At 47.7% G+C, this 19,212-nt stretch overlaps 1 protein-coding gene across 1 annotated transcript in view; it reads right to left on the bottom strand.

Annotated features, from left to right (window-relative positions):
- LOC141139018 (antileukoproteinase-like) overlaps window positions 1-19,212 on the bottom strand; it is a 42,279-nt gene that overhangs the window by 12,603 nt on the left and 10,464 nt on the right. The window contains exon 3 of the mRNA XM_073624789.1: window positions 15,342-15,503. Within this exon, the coding sequence (XP_073480890.1) occupies window positions 15,342-15,503 (162 nt within the window). The remainder of the gene's footprint in view (window positions 1-15,341; window positions 15,504-19,212) is intronic.

The following is a 19,212-nucleotide window of genomic DNA, read 5'->3' as shown; positions in this document are numbered from 1 at the left end:
CGTCTGCTGCCTGTCTGCCTGTGGTAAACCCAGACTGGTCTATATCAATAAGAGAAGGCAATATATTTACTAACCGTTCTGCTAGTAGCTTTGCATATATCTTGATGTCATTATTTAGTAAAGATATAGGCCTGAAGTTTTGTGGGGAGTCAGGTTCTTTTCCCGGTTTCAGCAAAGCTACTATCAAAACCTGTAACATGTCAGGAGGAAATGAGGAGGAGGCAGCAGCAGAGTCAAACATCCTCACCAAATGTGGTGACAGGATGTCTTGAAATGTCTTATAATATTCACTTGTGAACCCATCAGGTCCTGGGGATGTGTTTGTCGGTAAAGCTGATATAATTTTTTTCACTTCTTCGTTTGTAATGGGAGAATTAAGGTCTGTGAAATGATCTTGGGTACGTTTGGGAAGAGAAATTTGTTTAAGAAATGATGTAATGATCTCTGGTGTCGGCTGTGGTGCTGTAGTGTCATCTTTGATGTTATAGAGTGAGCTGTAATATTGGCTGTGGGTGATAATGTTTAGTATGTGTAATGGGGTGTTTTATAAAGGGAATTTGAGTTTTATATATTTGGCCTTTAAGTTTATTAGCTAAAAGTTTCCCTTCTTCCACTAGTGTAGTATGATAATTTGAGCCTTCTAGTGGCCTTTTCAAAATCCTCCATAAATAGGAGTCTCAGATCATTACGAAGGTGTGATAATGATTCTGTTAATTTTTGAGAGGTGTGTATCATGTTTTGTTTCTCAATGCGATCTATCTTGGATATTAGTGAATCAACTTGATGCTGCCTCCTCCTTTTGTTTCTAGCCCCTTGTTGAATCAGGATTCCCCTTGCAAACGCCTTGTGTGTATTCCATACGGCAAAAGGGCAAGAGAGTGAATCCTGATTGAACACAAAGAATTCTATAAGTTGTTTCATTAGGTAAGATTTGGTAGGATCATTCTGAAACAGTTTTGTTTCCACACAAAGGTAGGTCCATGCGCGGAGGGGTCACCCACCGCTAATGACACTGAGGCATGATCCGACCAGGTGATATTGTTAATTTTAGCTGTTTTACATTTGAATAGGATTTGTTTATTCACTAAAATTAAATCGATTCTGCTATAGGTTTTATGGACACCAGAAAAAAATGAGTAATCCCGTTCATTAGCATTCATACATCTCCAAGTGTCATATAGATCGTAGGATCGTAGTGCAGCCTTCAGAGATGGCGGAGAATGTTTTGGTTTAGCTGTTGAGTCTATCATCGGATCTGGGGTAACATTTAAATCTCCACACATCACCAATAGTCCCTTTTGTTCCGTGCGTATTTTTCGTATTACCTTATGGAAGAATTTTATTTGTCTGGTATTAGGTGCATATATGTTGACAATCGTATAAGTGGTGGAATTAATGTCACAAATCAAAATAATAAATCTCCCTTGTGGATCACAAATCGTTTTGTGGGTCTTGAATGCTACAGTATCTCTTATTGCTATCATCACCCCTTTTTGTTTAGTATTGGCATTGGCATTAAAAATAAATGGGAACTTGGTTGAGAGCATTTAGGTGGTGATGATACACAAAAGTGTGTTTCTTGGACACACATTATATCACTTTTGTGTTGCAGGGCCTCCTTCCATAGGGATCTTCTCTTTGCTGGATGATTGAGACCTTTTGCATTGATTGCTAGGAAATTAATAGCCATTTTGGAAGTTGATGAAATGATGTGTGGTGGGTATTATGTAGAAGAAGGTAGATAGAAGAGTGGATCTTGAGGGCTTCTTGGCGTCCGAATTGGTTTTGCAGGTACAATTCTGGTCAGTACGATACCTTGAAGGTTATTCTTGACTGTAAAAAATAAAAAAAGATCACAGAATTTGGAAAAAACAGAGGCTGTAAGCCTAACATGAGTAGGGAAAGGATGAGTATGGCACATAGCCACTCAATATTTAGTGGGGATAAAGGTGGTCTTCAGGACCAACAAAGGAGAACAGTTCAAATTGGAAGAGACTCTTCCTCAGCGAGTATTAGTGCTCTTGTCTCGAACCTGGGCCCAGGTTATTTATGAGAGCGTGCGTTCTTCTGATTGACAGTGCGCCACTCAGATTCTTGATTGCTATCCTTATCGTAGCGTGAAGATGTGGACGGTTCAGGTATAATGCCCCACTTGCTTAGCAGTCCCATGCCTTTGTCTACGGAGTCCATTATGTGCTCTTTTCTGTCCTTGGTGACAATTAGTTTTGTGGGAAATCCCCATTTGTAACTTAGCTTGTGGTTTCTAAGCGCCTTGGTAATGGTGCCTAAGTTCCTATGTTTTTGTAAGGTAAATTGAGATAAGTCCGCATAAAATTGCAGGTCTGTGTATGGTGACGGTATTAGCTCTTTATGGCGGGACACTGACATCAACTTTTCTTTAGTGTGGTAGAAGTGGAGTTGCAGAATGACATCCCGGGGTATGCTGGCGGGGAGATGAGTGGGTTTGGGGAGGCGGGGAATCCTGTCGACAGTAAAATCTATTGCTGACATTTCTGGTAGTACTGTGGTAAAGAGCTGAGATACGTAGTTACGCAGGTCTTGCTGTAGGACAGATTCTGGAATACCGCGTATTTTGACATTATTTCTCCTGGCTCTATCCTCCATGTCCGCCATTTTGGCTTTTATACTGTCTATGACATCCTCATTACTTTCGTTTGCATCCACTAATGCATTAATGGTAGTGGCAAACTCCCCCATCTTATCTTCCACATGTGTCACTCTTTCTGATACCTCCTGTAAGTCTCTACTAACTGTGTGAATACAGGATACCATGTCAGAATACAAAGAGCTTCTCAGTTATTCCAGCATTTCTTTAAGCACAGTATCTATGACCGGCTGATTGGTAGTAGGGAAGTAATTTATGGAGTTTGGCAGCTCCCTGGTGTCATCCCCTGAATCATGGGCAGAGCTCACCTCATGTTTTTCATCTGCTGCATCCATCCTCACCCGGGATTTCTCTGGACTTCCAGAGTCTGGTGTAGCTGAAGAGGATTGTGATCCTTTAGGTGGGCTGTTTCTTTTTTGAGATTTCCCCTTCTGTGTTAAGCTCGGTGTGGATCTGGATACTGGCGTGGAGGTCGCGCCGGCGCCATTTTGCCTAGGCCCGGCGGGAAGAACTCGGTCAGTTTCTGGGGCCAGGACTCCTCTGCCTGCCATCTTGGCATGGTGACCGTTTGATCTCCTGGGTTGTGCGAGCTAGAATGCCCGGTTTTTGTGTGCGATTGAGGTCTTGGGAACCCGGTGTGTGCCGATGTTAACTCGCTGCTTAAACCGCGGCCATCTTGGTCTCCGGCTAGCTCCGCCCCTAAACAATGATTTTTTTTTAATGAATGTACCCCCAGATGTAAAGACAAAGAACACCTCAGTGTGGTTTAAATAGTTGTGTCTACCCAAACTGAGCTTTTACCAATAAAACATCCACAAGGTCAACAAAAACATGGGACTATAGAATAGACGGGAGCAAGAGAAACACACAGTAATGTAGTAATCCAATCAGTGGCTGGAATGTTTGAAAAACTCAGAAGGATCTGTAGCAAAGAAACATTCCATTCCTGTATCCTTCAAGCCCAGCAATTCATTGAGACAGAAGCTTGGACATCCAAAGAACCAACACCCAAACACAAATAAAGTGTTTTAGTATATGCAGTCCAGTGTAGTGAGCAAAGATCTGTACACTGGGGAGATAAAATAACCTCTCAACAAATGGAGGGTCCATCATAGAAGGGAAGATTCTATAGGCAGTTTTCCTACATCCTAAAATATAGAGACTTTCTTTTCAAGGAATGTGAGAAGCACATTTTGGACAGCAATGACAACTGGTTTATAAGGTGTGAAAGAGGCCATTTTTTTCAAACGGGAATGACTATCCTTGAACTGTGGAGGGGACTTATGGCACCATCTGTTAACCACATATAATGGCAGTTTAACATCTCAAAATGTTGACAAGTCACAGGTTCATTCATGTTATGCAAATCGGATGTGGTTCAAAATGCATTTGATTTGCATATATGTGAACTGAGCCCTAAGGGACTGTGTCAGTTACAGAAACAGGCAGAGATGGGTAGGAACTGGTCATTATGGGCAGAGCAGGTGTACAAATCTGGAAGCCCAGTGCAAGGATTGGCGAAACCCCTCATAACAGGCACAGTTGGTGTACACATGCAGGAAGTGCTGGGATAGTGGGAGGGGGGGTGGCACTGGTTTTTCTGACCCTCCCCTACGAATTATAGAGCACCAGCCGCAACTGCTTGTGACTTCTATCAGTGTTCAGCCAAGCACTGGTTAAAGCTTGTAGGAAGAGTTTTCTGACTGAACTATGAGACTGACCCTCTGTCTGGACAGTGCTGATTGGCCGTGTGCTGATCACATGCCTCCTCCTAAGATAAAAAAAAACTCTCTAGCAACACACCAAACTGAGCATGTGCAGCCTGACTCCATAGACTCTGTATTATCAGGAAATTATTAGGAGTCAGAGGAAGAAGGGGAGGATCAGAGAAGATAGGTTCAAACAGCTTTTTTACACAATGCCAGCATATATGTGAACCGGACCGGCTTTCAATGGAGCCAGTTCACATATATGCTGGCCGGTTGTGGGATGGAAAGTTAAAAAAATTACATATCTAGGGGCCAAATCCAGTTTTTTCATTATAAATCAACAAAAAACAATCCAGGAAATAGCAGGAAATTGTTCTTTTACCCCAATTGCACAAAACTAAAGTGTATACACTTTTACTGGGCGAATTGCTAATTAAATCTTTAATAAATATGCTCTGTGCGTTTCTTCATGAATAAAAGAGTTATATTGTGTGGAGGCGATTTCTTTTCCTTTCTTTGAGCAGTTCTTGCTGACCCATGCTAAAAGTTTTTTTTTTTTGGTGCCCCGTGTGAGGAGCAATTTTTTATTTTTTTTACTGGTATTACCTTTAAACGGAGTTGAGGAGGATTGGAGCTACTAATTATTTGTTATATACTTCCTGTAATAGAAAGGATAGAGCTTACATGAGAGTGTTCTCCAGCTAATTGAGATGCTGTCGTTCAAGAGAACAGGTATTTATAATAGAGGATCATGAGGATTTCTGGGGACTGTTTCACTTATTGGCAATTAATGGTAAGAAAAGCCAAGGATTGAGTTCTCTTGTTCATTTCATGGACTTCTATTCGCTTTGGGGTGTATTTATTAAAAATTTTCAAAAGCTACTCATTCTGTGAAACTGCTTTCACATTTGTTCTGTACAAATGGGGGCATTCTGTGCGAACTAGGCTATTTTCTCTCCAGACCGAAGGTTATTCATTTATACAAATAGAGTGATCAGGAAAATCCCTCATTATGTCCACTTTTGACCACTAGATGTAGCTAATGATCATAGGAGAAAAATATTTTTCTGATTCACGCTATTTTCACGACTAAAAAACATCCGACCTGAAGAGAAAATATCCTAGTGACAATTGATTTCGCCAGCATTGATGCTGAACAAACGTAGATGCTCCTTGTTGGATAGAGAGGTATAGCGGCTTAGAATTTACACTAAAGCCTTTAGAACTTTTACTTCAAAAAAGGTCAGTTAATTTGGAAAAATGCTGGTGAACTACTGAGTAATACTCAGCTCATTATGAAATACTCACTTTAGAACGAGCAGGGCCAGATTAAGAGCATCATGGGCCTGGTCCTGAGAATTTCGGTGGGCCTTTTTATGGAAACAAAATGAAAATGCAAACAATTTTTCGCTAAAACGAATTAAATATACTCTCACCAGTAATACCAGCCGTGCAGCCTCTGAGCAGCAGCAACACCACCAATACCACCTGCTATGCGGTCTCTCACCAGCAGCAACATAGGGAGACCACATTTCCAAACTGTCATTTAGGGACATCCCCCTTTTCCCAAAAAAAAGATGAGGGTGGAGGATGTAGTCTCGGGGTTGGCAGGGAAATCGGCAGTGGAGGTGATTTGTCAGGCAAATGGCTGGTGTTAGTACTTAAAATCAATCATCTTGACACCATGCTTGATATGGTGTCAGGATGATCAGATTCCATTATTTCAGTTATTACATTGTAATATATAGTGAAATAGTTCAACTCACCATCGTGCAGAATTAGTGGGACCTGAGCTTGTCACTTGCCACCAGATGCAGCTTGTCACTTGCCACCCATAGCCTGCCACCAGATGTAGCGTATCACTTTCCACAGTTGCCTGCCGCTAGATGCAGCATGTCACTTGCCACCAGCAGCCTGCCACCAGATACAGTGTGCCACTTGCCACCAGATACAGTGTGCCACTTGCCACCAGATACAGTGTGCCACTTGCAACCAGATACAGTGTGCCACTTGCTACCCACAGCCTGCCACCAGATACAATGTGCCAATTGCCACCAGCAGCCTGCCACCAGATACAGTGTGCCACTTGCCACTAGCAGCCAGCCACCAGATACAGTGTGCCACTTGCCAACAGCAGCCTTTCACCAGATACAGTGTGCCACTTGCCAACCACAGCCTGTCACCAGATACAGTGTACCACTTGCTACCGACAGCCTGTCACCAGATACAGTGTGCCACTTGCCACCAGCAGCCTGCCACTAGATACAGTGTGCCACTTGCCACCAGATACATTGTGCCACTTGCCACCAGCAGCCTGCCACCAGATACAGTGTGTCACTTGCCACCAGCAGCCTGTCACCAGATACATTGTGCCACTTGCCACCAGATACATTGTGCCAATTGCCACCAGATACAGTGTGCCACTTGCCACCAGCAGCCTGTCACCAGATACATTGTGCCAATTGCCACCAGATACAGTGTGCCACTTGCCACCAGCAGCCTGCCACCAGATACAGTGTGTCACTTGCCACCAGCAGCCTGTCACCAGATACATTGTGCCACTTGCCACCAGATACAGTGTGCCACTTGCCACCAGCTCCCTGCCACCAGATACAGTGTGCCACTTGCCACCAGCAGCCTTCCATCAGATACAGTGTGCCACTTGCCAACCACAGCCTACCACCAGATACAGTGTACCACTTGCTACCGACAGCCTGTCACCAGATACAGTGTGCCACTTGCCACCAGCAGCCTGCCACTAGATACAGTGTGCCACTTGCCACCAGATACATTGTGCCACTTGCCACCAGCAGCCTGCCACCAGATACAGTGTGTCACTTGCCACCAGCAGCCTGTCACCAGATACATTGTGCCACTTGCCACCAGATACATTGTGCCAATTGCCACCAGATACAGTGTGCCACTTGCCACCAGCAGCCTGTCACCAGATACATTGTGCCAATTGCCACCAGATACAGTGTGCCACTTGCCACCAGCAGCCTGCCACCAGATACAGTGTGTCACTTGCCACCAGCAGCCTGTCACCAGATACATTGTGCCACTTGCCACCAGATACAGTGTGCCACTTGCCACCAGCTCCCTGCCACCAGATACAGTGTGCCACTTGCCACCAGCAGCCTTCCATCAGATACAGTGTGCCACTTGCCAACCACAGCCTACCACCAGATACAGTGTGTCACTTACCACCAGCAGCCTTCCACCAGATAGTGTGCCACTTGCCACCAGCAGCCTGCCATCAGATACAGTGTGCCACTTTCCACCAGCAGCCTACCACCAGATACATTGTGCCACTTGCCAACCACAGCCTACCACCAGATACAGTGTGCCACTTGCCACCGGCAGCCTGCCACCAGATACAGTGTGCCACTTGCCACCAGCAGCCTGCCACCAGATACAGTGTGCCACTTGCCAACCACAGCCTACCACCAGATACAGTGTGTCACTTACCACCAGCAGCCTTCCACCAGATAGTGTGCCACTTGCCACCTGCAGCCTGCCACCAGATACAGTGTGCCACTTGCCAACCACAGCCTACCACCAGATACAGTGTGTCACTTACCACCAGCAGCCTTCCACCAGATAGTGTGCCACTTGCCACCAGCAGCTTGCCACCAGATACAGTGTGCCACTTGCCACCAGCAGCCTGCCACCAGATACAGTGTGCCACTTGCCACCAGATACAGTGTGCTACTTGCCACCAGCAGCCTGCCACCAGATACAGTGTGCCACTTGCCACCAGCAGCCTGCCACCAGATACAGTGTGCCACTTGCCACCAGCAGCCTGCCACCAGATACAGTGTGCCACTTGCCACTAGAAGTCTGCCACCAGATACAGTGTGCCACTTGCCACCAGCAGCCTGCCACCAGATACAGTGTGCCACTTGCCAACCACAGCCTACCACCAGATACAGTGTGCCACTTGCCATCAGCAGCCTGCCACCAGATACAGTGTGCCACTTGCCACCAGCAGCCTGTCACCAGATACAGTGTGTCACCTGCCAACCACAGCCTACCACCAGATACAGTGTGTCACTTACCACCAGCAGCCTTCCACCAGATAGTGTGCCACTTGCCACCAGCAGCTTGCCACCAGATACAGTGTGCCACTTGCCACCAGCAGCCTGCCACCAGATACAGTGTGCCACTTGCCACCAGATACAGTGTGCCACTTGCCACCAGCAGCCTGCCACCAGATACAGTGTGCCACTTGCCACCAGCAGCCTGCCACCAGATACAGTGTGCCACTTGCCACCAGATACAGTGTGCCACTTGCCACCAGCAGCCTGCCACCAGATACAGTGTGCCACTTGCCACCAGCAGCCTGCCACCAGATACAGTGTGCCACTTGCCTACCACCAGATACAGTGTGTCACTTACCACCAGCAGCCTTCCACCAGATAGTGTGCCACTTGCCACCAGCAGCTTGCCACCAGATACAGTGTGCCACTTGCCACCAGCAGCCTGCCACCAGATACAGTGTGCCACTTGCCACCAGATACAGTGTGCTACTTGCCACCAGCAGCCTGCCACCAGATAGTGTGCCACTTGCCAACCACAGCCTACCACCAGATACAGTGTGCCACTTGCCACCAGCAGCCTGCCACCAGATACAGTGTGCCACTTGCCACCAGCAGCCTGCCACCAGATACAGTGTGCCACTTGCCACTAGAAGCCTGCCACCAGATACAGTGTGCCACTTGCCACCAGCAGCCTGCCACCAGATACAGTGTGCCACTTGCCAACCACAGGCTGGCACCAGATACAGTGTGCCACTTGTCACCAGCAGCCTGTCACCAAATACAGTGTGCCACTTGCCACCAGCAGCCTGTCACCAGATACAGTGTGCCACTTGCCAACCACAGCCTACCACCAGATACAGTGTGTCACTTACCACCAGCAGCCTTCCACCAGATAGTGTGCCACTTGCCACCAGCAGCCTGCCACCAGATACAGTGTGCCACTTGCCACCAGATACAGTGTGCCACTTGCCACCAGCAGCCTGCCACCAGATACAGTGTGCCACTTGCCACCAGCAGCCTTTCACCAGATACAGTGTGCCACTTGCCACCAGATACAGTGTGCCACTTGCCACCAGCAGCCTGCCACCAGATACAGTGTGCCACTTGCCACCAGCAGCCTGCCACCAGATACAGTGTGCCACTTGCCAACCACAGCCTACCACCAGATACAGTGTGTCACTTACCACCAGCAGCCTTCCACCAGATAGTGTGCCACATGCCACCAGCAGCTTGCCACCAGATACAGTGTGCCACTTGCCACCAGCAGCCTGCCACCAGATACAGTGTGCCACTTGCCACCAGATACAGTGTGCCACTTGCCACCAGCAGCCTGCCACCAGATAGTGTGCCACTTGCCAACCACAGCCTACCACCAGATACAGTGTGCCACTTGCCACCAGCAGCCTGCCACCAGATACAGTGTGCCACTTGCCACCAGCAGCCTGCCACCAGATACAGTGTGCCACTTGCCACTAGAAGCCTGCCACCAGATACAGTGTGCCACTTGCCACCAGCAGCCTGCCACCAGATACAGTGTGCCACTTGCCAACCACAGCCTACCACCAGATACAGTGTGCCACTTGCCAACCACAGCCTACCACCAGATACAGTGTGCCACTTGCCACCAGCAGCCTGCCACCAGATACAGTGTGCCACTTGCCACCAGCAGCCTGTCACCAGATACAGTGTGCCACTTGCCACCAGCAGCCTGTCACCAGATACAGTGTGCCACCTGCCAACCACAGCCTACCACCAGATACAGTGTGTCACTTACCACCAGCAGCCTGCCACCAGATACAGTGTGCCACTTGCCACCAGCAGCCTGCCACCAGATACAGTGTGCCACTTGCCACCAGCAGCCTGCCACCAGATACAGTGTGCCACTTGCCACCAGATACAGTGTGCCACTTGCCACCAGCAGCCTGCCACCAGATACAGTGTGCCACTTGCCACCAGCAGCCTGCCACCAGATACAGTGTGCCACTTGCCAACCACAGCCTACCACCAGATACAGTGTGTCACTTACCACCAGCAGCCTTCCACCAGATAGTGTGCCACTTGCCACCAGCAGCTTGCCACCAGATACAGTGTGCCACTTGCCACCAGCAGCCTGCCACCAGATACAGTGTGCCACTTGCCACCAGATACAGTGTGCTACTTGCCACCAGCAGCCTGCCACCAGATAGTGTGCCACTTGCCAACCACAGCCTACCACCAGATACAGTGTGCCACTTGCCACCAGCAGCCTGCCACCAGATACAGTGTGCCACTTGCCACTAGAAGCCTGCCACCAGATACAGTGTGCCACTTGCCACCAGCAGCCTGCCACCAGATACAGTGTGCCACTTGCCAACCACAGCCTGCCACCAGATACAGTGTGCCACTTGCCACCAGCAGCCTGTCACCAGATACAGTGTGCCACTTGCCACCAGCAGCCTGTCACCAGATACAGTGTGCCACTTGCCAACCACAGCCTACCACCAGATACAGTGTGTCACTTACCACCAGCAGCCTTCCACCAGATAGTGTGCCACTTGCCACCAGCAGCCTGCCACCAGATACAGTGTGCCACTTGCCACCAGATACAGTGTGCCACTTGCCACCAGCAGCCTGCCACCAGATACAGTGTGCCACTTGCCACCAGCAGCCTTTCACCAGATACAGTGTGCCACTTGCCACCAGATACAGTGTGCCACTTGCCACCAGCAGCCTGCCACCAGATACAGTGTGCCACTTGCCACCAGCAGCCTGCCACCAGATACAGTGTGCCACTTGCCAACCACAGCCTACCACCAGATACAGTGTGTCACTTACCACCAGCAGCCTTCCACCAGATAGTGTGCCACATGCCACCAGCAGCTTGCCACCAGATACAGTGTGCCACTTGCCACCAGCAGCCTGCCACCAGATACAATGTGCCACTTGCCACCAGATACAGTGTGCTACTTGCCACCAGCAGCCTGCCACCAGATAGTGTGCCACTTGCCAACCACAGCCTACCACCAGATACAGTGTGCCACTTGCCACCAGCAGCCTGCCACCAGATACAGTGTGCCACTTGCCACCAGCAGCCTGCCACCAGATACAGTGTGCCACTTGCCACTAGAAGCCTGCCACCAGATACAGTGTGCCACTTGCCACCAGCAGCCTGCCACCAGATACAGTGTGCCACTTGCCAACCACAGCCTACCACCAGATACAGTGTGCCACTTGCCAACCACAGCCTACCACCAGATACAGTGTGCCACTTGCCACCAGCAGCCTGCCACCAGATACAGTGTGCCACTTGCCACCAGCAGCCTGTCACCAGATACAGTGTGCCACTTGCCACCAGCAGCCTGTCACCAGATACAGTGTGCCACCTGCCAACCACAGCCTACCACCAGATACAGTGTGTCACTTACCACCAGCAGCCTGCCACCAGATACAGTGTGCCACTTGCCACCAGCAGCCTGCCACCAGATACAGTGTGCCACTTGCCACCAGCAGCCTGCCACCAGATACAGTGTGCCACTTGCCACCAGATACAGTGTGCCACTTGCCACCAGCAGCCTGCCACCAGATACAGTGTGCCACTTGCCACCAGCAGCCTGCCACCAGATACAGTGTGCCACTTGCCAACCACAGCCTACCACCAGATACAGTGTGTCACTTACCACCAGCAGCCTTCCACCAGATAGTGTGCCACTTGCCACCAGCAGCTTGCCACCAGATACAGTGTGCCACTTGCCACCAGCAGCCTGCCACCAGATACAGTGTGCCACTTGCCACCAGATACAGTGTGCTACTTGCCACCAGCAGCCTGCCACCAGATAGTGTGCCACTTGCCAACCACAGCCTACCACCAGATACAGTGTGCCACTTGCCACCAGCAGCCTGCCACCAGATACAGTGTGCCACTTGCCACTAGAAGCCTGCCACCAGATACAGTGTGCCACTTGCCACCAGCAGCCTGCCACCAGATACAGTGTGCCACTTGCCAACCACAGCCTGCCACCAGATACAGTGTGCCACTTGCCACCAGCAGCCTGTCACCAGATACAGTGTGCCACTTGCCACCAGCAGCCTGTCACCAGATACAGTGTGCCACTTGCCAACCACAGCCTACCACCAGATACAGTGTGTCACTTACCACCAGCAGCCTTCCACCAGATAGTGTGCCACTTGCCACCAGCAGCCTGCCACCAGATACAGTGTGCCACTTGCCACCAGATACAGTGTGCCACTTGCCACCAGCAGCCTGCCACCAGATACAGTGTGCCACTTGCCACCAGCAGCCTTTCACCAGATACAGTGTGCCACTTGCCACCAGATACAGTGTGCCACTTGCCACCAGCAGCCTGCCACCAGATACAGTGTGCCACTTGCCACCAGCAGCCTGCCACCAGATACAGTGTGCCACTTGCCAACCACAGCCTACCACCAGATACAGTGTGTCACTTACCACCAGCAGCCTTCCACCAGATAGTGTGCCACATGCCACCAGCAGCTTGCCACCAGATACAGTGTGCCACTTGCCACCAGCAGCCTGCCACCAGATACAATGTGCCACTTGCCACCAGATACAGTGTGCTACTTGCCACCAGCAGCCTGCCACCAGATAGTGTGCCACTTGCCAACCACAGCCTACCACCAGATACAGTGTGCCACTTGCCACCAGCAGCCTGCCACCAGATACAGTGTGCCACTTGCCACCAGCAGCCTGCCACCAGATACAGTGTGCCACTTGCCACTAGAAGCCTGCCACCAGATACAGTGTGCCACTTGCCACCAGCAGCCTGCCACCAGATACAGTGTGCCACTTGCCAACCACAGCCTACCACCAGATACAGTGTGCCACTTGCCAACCACAGCCTACCACCAGATACAGTGTGCCACTTGCCACCAGCAGCCTGCCACCAGATACAGTGTGCCACTTGCCACCAGCAGCCTGTCACCAGATACAGTGTGCCACCTGCCAACCACAGCCTACCACCAGATACAGTGTGTCACTTACCACCAGCAGCCTGCCACCAGATACAGTGTGCCACTTGCCACCAGCAGCCTGCCACCAGATACAGTGTGCCACTTGCCAACCACAGCCTACCACCAGATACAGTGTGCCACTTGCCACCAGCAGCCTGCCACTTCCTCCAGGACTCTTCCAGGATGGGTAGAAGGGACAGGGCCTGCATAGTCAAACAAATCCCTGAACCCCCCACCCCTCCTGATCTGGGATGGTATGGTTGTGTGTAAAATGAATGCCAGGAGTATTGATCAGACCAAGTTCTATAGAGGGTTGTGTGTACAGCCTTTGGGCTCACACTGGTTTGCTGCAGTTTGGGCGCACTGCTTGTGTATCTGCAGTTTTAGCTTGCAGTCCTATTGATTTTGGTGCGCTTTCAGAAAAAACATGCAACCTAATAGAAATCAATAGGACTGTGGGTAAAACGCAGGAAAACTGTGGATACACCAAGCAAAGCAGGGTGAACCCACCTAAAAGCACAAGGAGCCGAGTCTACATATTGACTGCAGTTATAAGAGCCATTGCTGAAGATAAAGGTAAAAGAGGGGGAGAGAAGGGAGATAAGAGTCCAGTCACTGAGCTCACACTTGGATGGGAAGCTTATCACTCACATATCTGTTCACCTTCTAGCTGCCGGCTGCTCTGTTCATAATTTCCCAGCCCACACGGCTCCTTCACTGCACACAGAGAGAAAGGGGAGAGGGGAGGGGGAAGGCAGAGCCATTTGTGTAGGGGGGAACTGTGCACTGTGACACTGTAATAAACACAGTGAGCCAACACAGATGCAGCCAGACACCCCTACATTTACACACAGCTTCTCCTGTCCCATAGAAGTTTATGGACAGGAGAAATCAGGCTTATACTTCTGACTGGGAGGGCCGATTTTAAGGCAGGGGCCTGGAGCTGCAGCTCCATCAGCCCCTATGTTAATCCGGCCCTGAGAACGAGGCCTCGACATCTGATCCCGGTTAACGCTGAGGGAGCTAACATGTTCCCTCGGCGTTTCTTCCGGGTATCGCGGCTCCGGCGCTGTGAGTGGCCGAAGCCGCGATTACGTCACTCCCGTGCATGAGCGCGGGAGTCTTCTTCCCGGCAAGGTCCGGCAGTGTCTGGGCCTTTACAGCACATGCGCCGCTGACATTAGCGGCTGCATGCAAAGTAAATATCTCCTAAACCGTACAGGTTTAGGAGATATTAATTTTACCTACAGTTAAGCCTTATTATAGGCTTACCTGTAGTTAAAAGTAAAAAAAAAAGGGTATACAACCGCTTTAAAGTTAATTTCCTGCACTGTTGCTCTTCCCTGGGAACTCCTATCCAGCACCGGTCCCTGGCAGTGTATGGACTACAATGGCAGCTCTCCTGTTACTCATTTGTGATTTGGGCATAATAATAAAGAGATATTTGCCACTCTCAAGACTTTTCCATTGGGTCAACCAACTGTAACTTCATTGTTCTGAACAGACAAACACAATGCCCCACCTTGAATCTCCTCCACTGATGTGTTTCACTCAAGCCTGGGCTTAAACTTAGAGATGGCAACGTTAAACCTAGTCTGGGTGAAATAATGGATGAAGAGAAGGAGGAGGTTCCAGGTGGGACTTGGTCTGTCCAAAACAATAAAGTTACAGTTGTCATGAATTTTAATGGAGTATCACAGACTGGGAAAGCCAGTTCTTTCTTGCGCCTTGTGCCTTTCATGGCAGACTGTACATGGCTACTACAGCTCCCAGGGTGCAGGAAACCAGCAGAGTCTTTGTGCCTAAAAAATGTCCATGTGCGTGAAACATTTGGCATACTTTCTGTTAAAGTGTATATCAAGCCAATGATTTTTCTTCTAGTTTTTGATGTAGTGGGGGAGGATTAGAACCCATGGGCTGTCCCATTTGAAAATCCCAGGGGCTGCACAGAGAGGTTGTTGTGGGGCCTCATTCAAAATTTTGCAAGTAGGGTTGACTCACCCACAGGGTCCCGGCATTTGTTGATGCATCTCTCACTGCAACACTTCTTCCGACCTTTACAGTCTTCATCTTCCTTGCAGGCGGCTGTGTTGACAGACAGACATTTGTAATACATGACGGTATTGGGCGGCCCCACATGAGGACACTGTCCACTCTTTTCAGCTGAAAGAAACAGAAAAATATTTTTGCCATGAATTCATTCATAGGGTCACATGCAGGGGTGTCTCTAGCGCCGGGCACCCAGGGCAAGGTGCCCCAAGTCCTGACACTGTGATCACCCCAATGAACAGTTGAGAGTGCAGCTACAGGAGATGGAACGCTGAAGCAAGGTACAGGAGTGAAAGTGAGGCTTGTTATAGGCAGGAGCTGGGGCAGCAGCTGACATGTTTTTATTAGACATGTGCAGTTCATTTAGTTTTGAATTTGTTTTTCGACAAAATTAGAAAAATCCATTAATTCGAATTAAGGAAAACAAATTTTTCTGAGATTTCGAAAGAACGAAAACCTAAAATTCGAAAATCTGAAAATTTCGAAAATAAGAATGAAAATCAAAAAATTCAAAAGAAGGAAAATTTAAAAATAAGAACAAAAATCCGAAAAATTGAAAACCCGAAAATTTGAAAATCCAAAATAATAACTAACTAACAATAACTATTACTAACTATTATATTATAGGTATTGGAATTTCCTTTCAAATTTGGCTGTTAGTAAACATACCGAATGTAAATTTATCTGAAGTTACAAATTATCCAAAATAACTAATGCTGCATCTAAATGAAACGTAACAGATTAATAAAAGTAATATTGATACAATTGTTTTAATATTATTATTAGTTATTATTATTAATTTGTTACATTCCATTCATTTAGATGCGGCATTCGTTATTTCGGATAATTTGTAACTTCAGATAAATTCGTATTCTTTACGTTCACTAACAGCCAAATTTGAAAGGAAATTACAATACCTATAATTTAATAGTTGGTTATTATTAGTTAGTTAGTTATTATTTCGGATTTTCAAATTTTCGGATTTTTTTTCTTATTTTCGGATTTTGGTTCTTTAGAATTTTCGGATTTTGGTTCTTATTTTCGGATTTTCAAATTCTGGATTTTTACGAATTATTGAAATAACGAATACTGCATCTAAACAAATGGTACGTAACAAAATCAAATTTTTCCGAAGTTATGAATTTATTCGAAGTAACGAATTTCCAACATAAAGAATGACCCAAAAAACAAAACAACAAAAAACTAATGAAATGAAAACGAACTCATTTTTCGGCAGGGCACATGTCTATGAAACCTCTTATCCCTTAGGAGATAGTATGTTTGACGAAAAGTGATTTATTCTGCGTGAGCTCCAAAAGATCAATAGACCGGACAAAGTAACCACAGGATTCTGCTGCCTAAAGTGGAACCAAAGTCCCATTACGAGGTCCCTCACCAGAATCATCTCTCTTGCTTTCTCTGGGTGCTGGTCTTTGAGCATCGTGATTGGCCTGCATGGTGATGTAATTCCCAAGCTTGTGTAGTAGTTCAGTCATCCTGGCACACTGGCACTGTGTTGGCAATGTAAATTGAACTGTGCATGTGCATTTCAAAGAGCACTAAAAAGTTTTTTTCATTGCATGTCTCTTCTGCAGTAAAGAGTGTGCCTGTTCACATTTATTTTAATTTAGATTTTAGTTCATTTTAATATATGGTGAATTACTTCAGCTGCAGGTTTATTCTTTTTTTTGTGCCTGCCGTGGATCAGGCAAAAGGCACAGCACCAGGCAGAGCAGCTCTGTGCCTTGTAATATCTGTGATATTTTATACTCCTCTTGATCATTAACTCAAACCATCTTTTTTCTCCTGCTGACCAGCAATACAATATTACATATACTGCTGATTGGTGCATTCTATACAGTGGAGGGAATTTATCAGAACTGGAATGGACTCAATATTGAGCAGCTGTGCATGGCAACCATTCAGCTTTTATCCTCAGCTTGTTCAGTTAAGCTTTGAAAAGGAGAGATAGGAGCTGATTGGCTGCCATGCACAACTGCTCCAGATTCTGGCTGCACCAGTTTTGATAAATTTAACCACTGTATTATACATAACAAAGTGAAAAATACAGTTCATTACATACTCCTTACCCCCTCACTTTGTACATTACATACTTTTGCCCCCTCCATTCTGTACATTACATACTTCTTGCCCCCTCACATTGTACATTACATACTTTTGCTCCCTGCATTCTTTACGTTACATACTCCTGACCCTTGCACTCAGTACATTACATACTCCTGACCCCCTCCCACTCTGTACATTACATACTCCTGACCCCTCCACTCTGTACATTGCATACTCGGGACCCCTGCACTCTGTACATTACATACCCCTGACCCCTATACTCTTTACAATGTAAACTCCTATCCCTTGCACTGCATACATTACAAACACCTGACCCCTGAGGTCTGTACATTACATACTCCTGACCAACGTGTTCATTGTCATTGTTCATTGCATGAAAGTTGCAATCAGTATTTGAAATGTCTTCTATTTCCATTTTTGGCCTTGAGTTGTCTAACTTGTCTCTTTTGGTTTCCCATTTCTGTAGTTTGCCATTTGGTGACCTGTCTTTTTGCACACAAAACATTCACATGTTTCTTAATGCTGAATCTGTTGCATGAGCATTTTCACTGTTAGCACTTTGGGGGAATTCATGAAGGGTGTCACAGACACTCTTTAGAATTACATTGGGCTGCCGCACCAAAACTGTTGGTACATGTGTCTGAGACAGTTACATGAAACTGTCAGAGCTTGATACTAAAATCGATCCATATTGGACACTTTTTCCTCAGTGCGCTCTGTACCTGGCCACTGCATTCAACTGGCAGGGTGATGGCCAATGAAATTTGTAGTGTGGGCTAAATAATTTGATGGGGAATGAGACTTGAGTCACTGGGTGGTTGGTGTCGAATGGGGAACTGAGAGATTAGTTCCTCATCAGGTCCACCTTGTTGTTGGTTGGCAGCAGAGGGTGGATCCATAGCCACTATTCAGTCCAATAGCTGCTTTCAAATCTGCTCTCTGTCATTCACTGTCATTCAAAAGTAAAATGGACATGATGGGAAAGTAGTCTCAGGCTCCACCCATCCAATGACTGGTATCCCAGCCCCTTTTGTTTCCATTAATTGGCCAGGGAATCTTCAGGCCAACAGCTGACTCGGGCCGTGCGGTTCCACATACATGGCAGCTTCCCAACACAGACATATCCTACTCCTCTCTATACTTCAGCTCAGAGCTGGTCTTAAGTTTGCGAACCATCGAACTGGCAGTAATCCATTAAGAATCTGTTGCGCCCTGGCAACATGTACTTAGAGAGGAGGTCCAGGCTCTTTCAGAAAAAAATAAAAGTCAGCAGCTACAAATACTGTAGCTGCTGACTTTTACTGTTAAGAGGCTCACCTGTCCAGGAATCCAGTGGTGTCTTCACCCCAACCTATTTTTCCATTGGCTCTCGGATGCTGCCACCCCCATTGCTTGTAAGGGAAACTGGCAGTGAAGCCTTGCGGCTTCACAGCCGGTTCCCTACTGCAGTGATTCTCAACCTCAATCCTCCAGTACCCCCAACGGGCCATGTTTTCAGGTTTTCCTTCACTTTGCACAGCTCTTTTAAATCAATATCAATAGCATGGTATTATGGTATTGATAAGAGCTATTTTTTTTTAAGGGAAGTTCCCAAAACATGGCCCGTTGGGGGTACTTGAGGACTGGGGTTGAGAACAACTGTGCCTGTGTGAAGCGCACTGTGCTTTGTTAATGGCGTGGCGGATGGGGGAAGGAGGAGGGAGGCCAAACTTCCATGGCAAAATCACCCGGAAGT

This window comes from Aquarana catesbeiana, linkage group LG04 (assembly GCF_042186555.1).
Source record: "Aquarana catesbeiana isolate 2022-GZ linkage group LG04, ASM4218655v1, whole genome shotgun sequence".
In the NCBI taxonomy this organism is placed as follows: Eukaryota; Metazoa; Chordata; class Amphibia; order Anura; family Ranidae; genus Aquarana; species Aquarana catesbeiana.
This window is presented reverse-complemented; position numbering and strand designations above follow the sequence as displayed.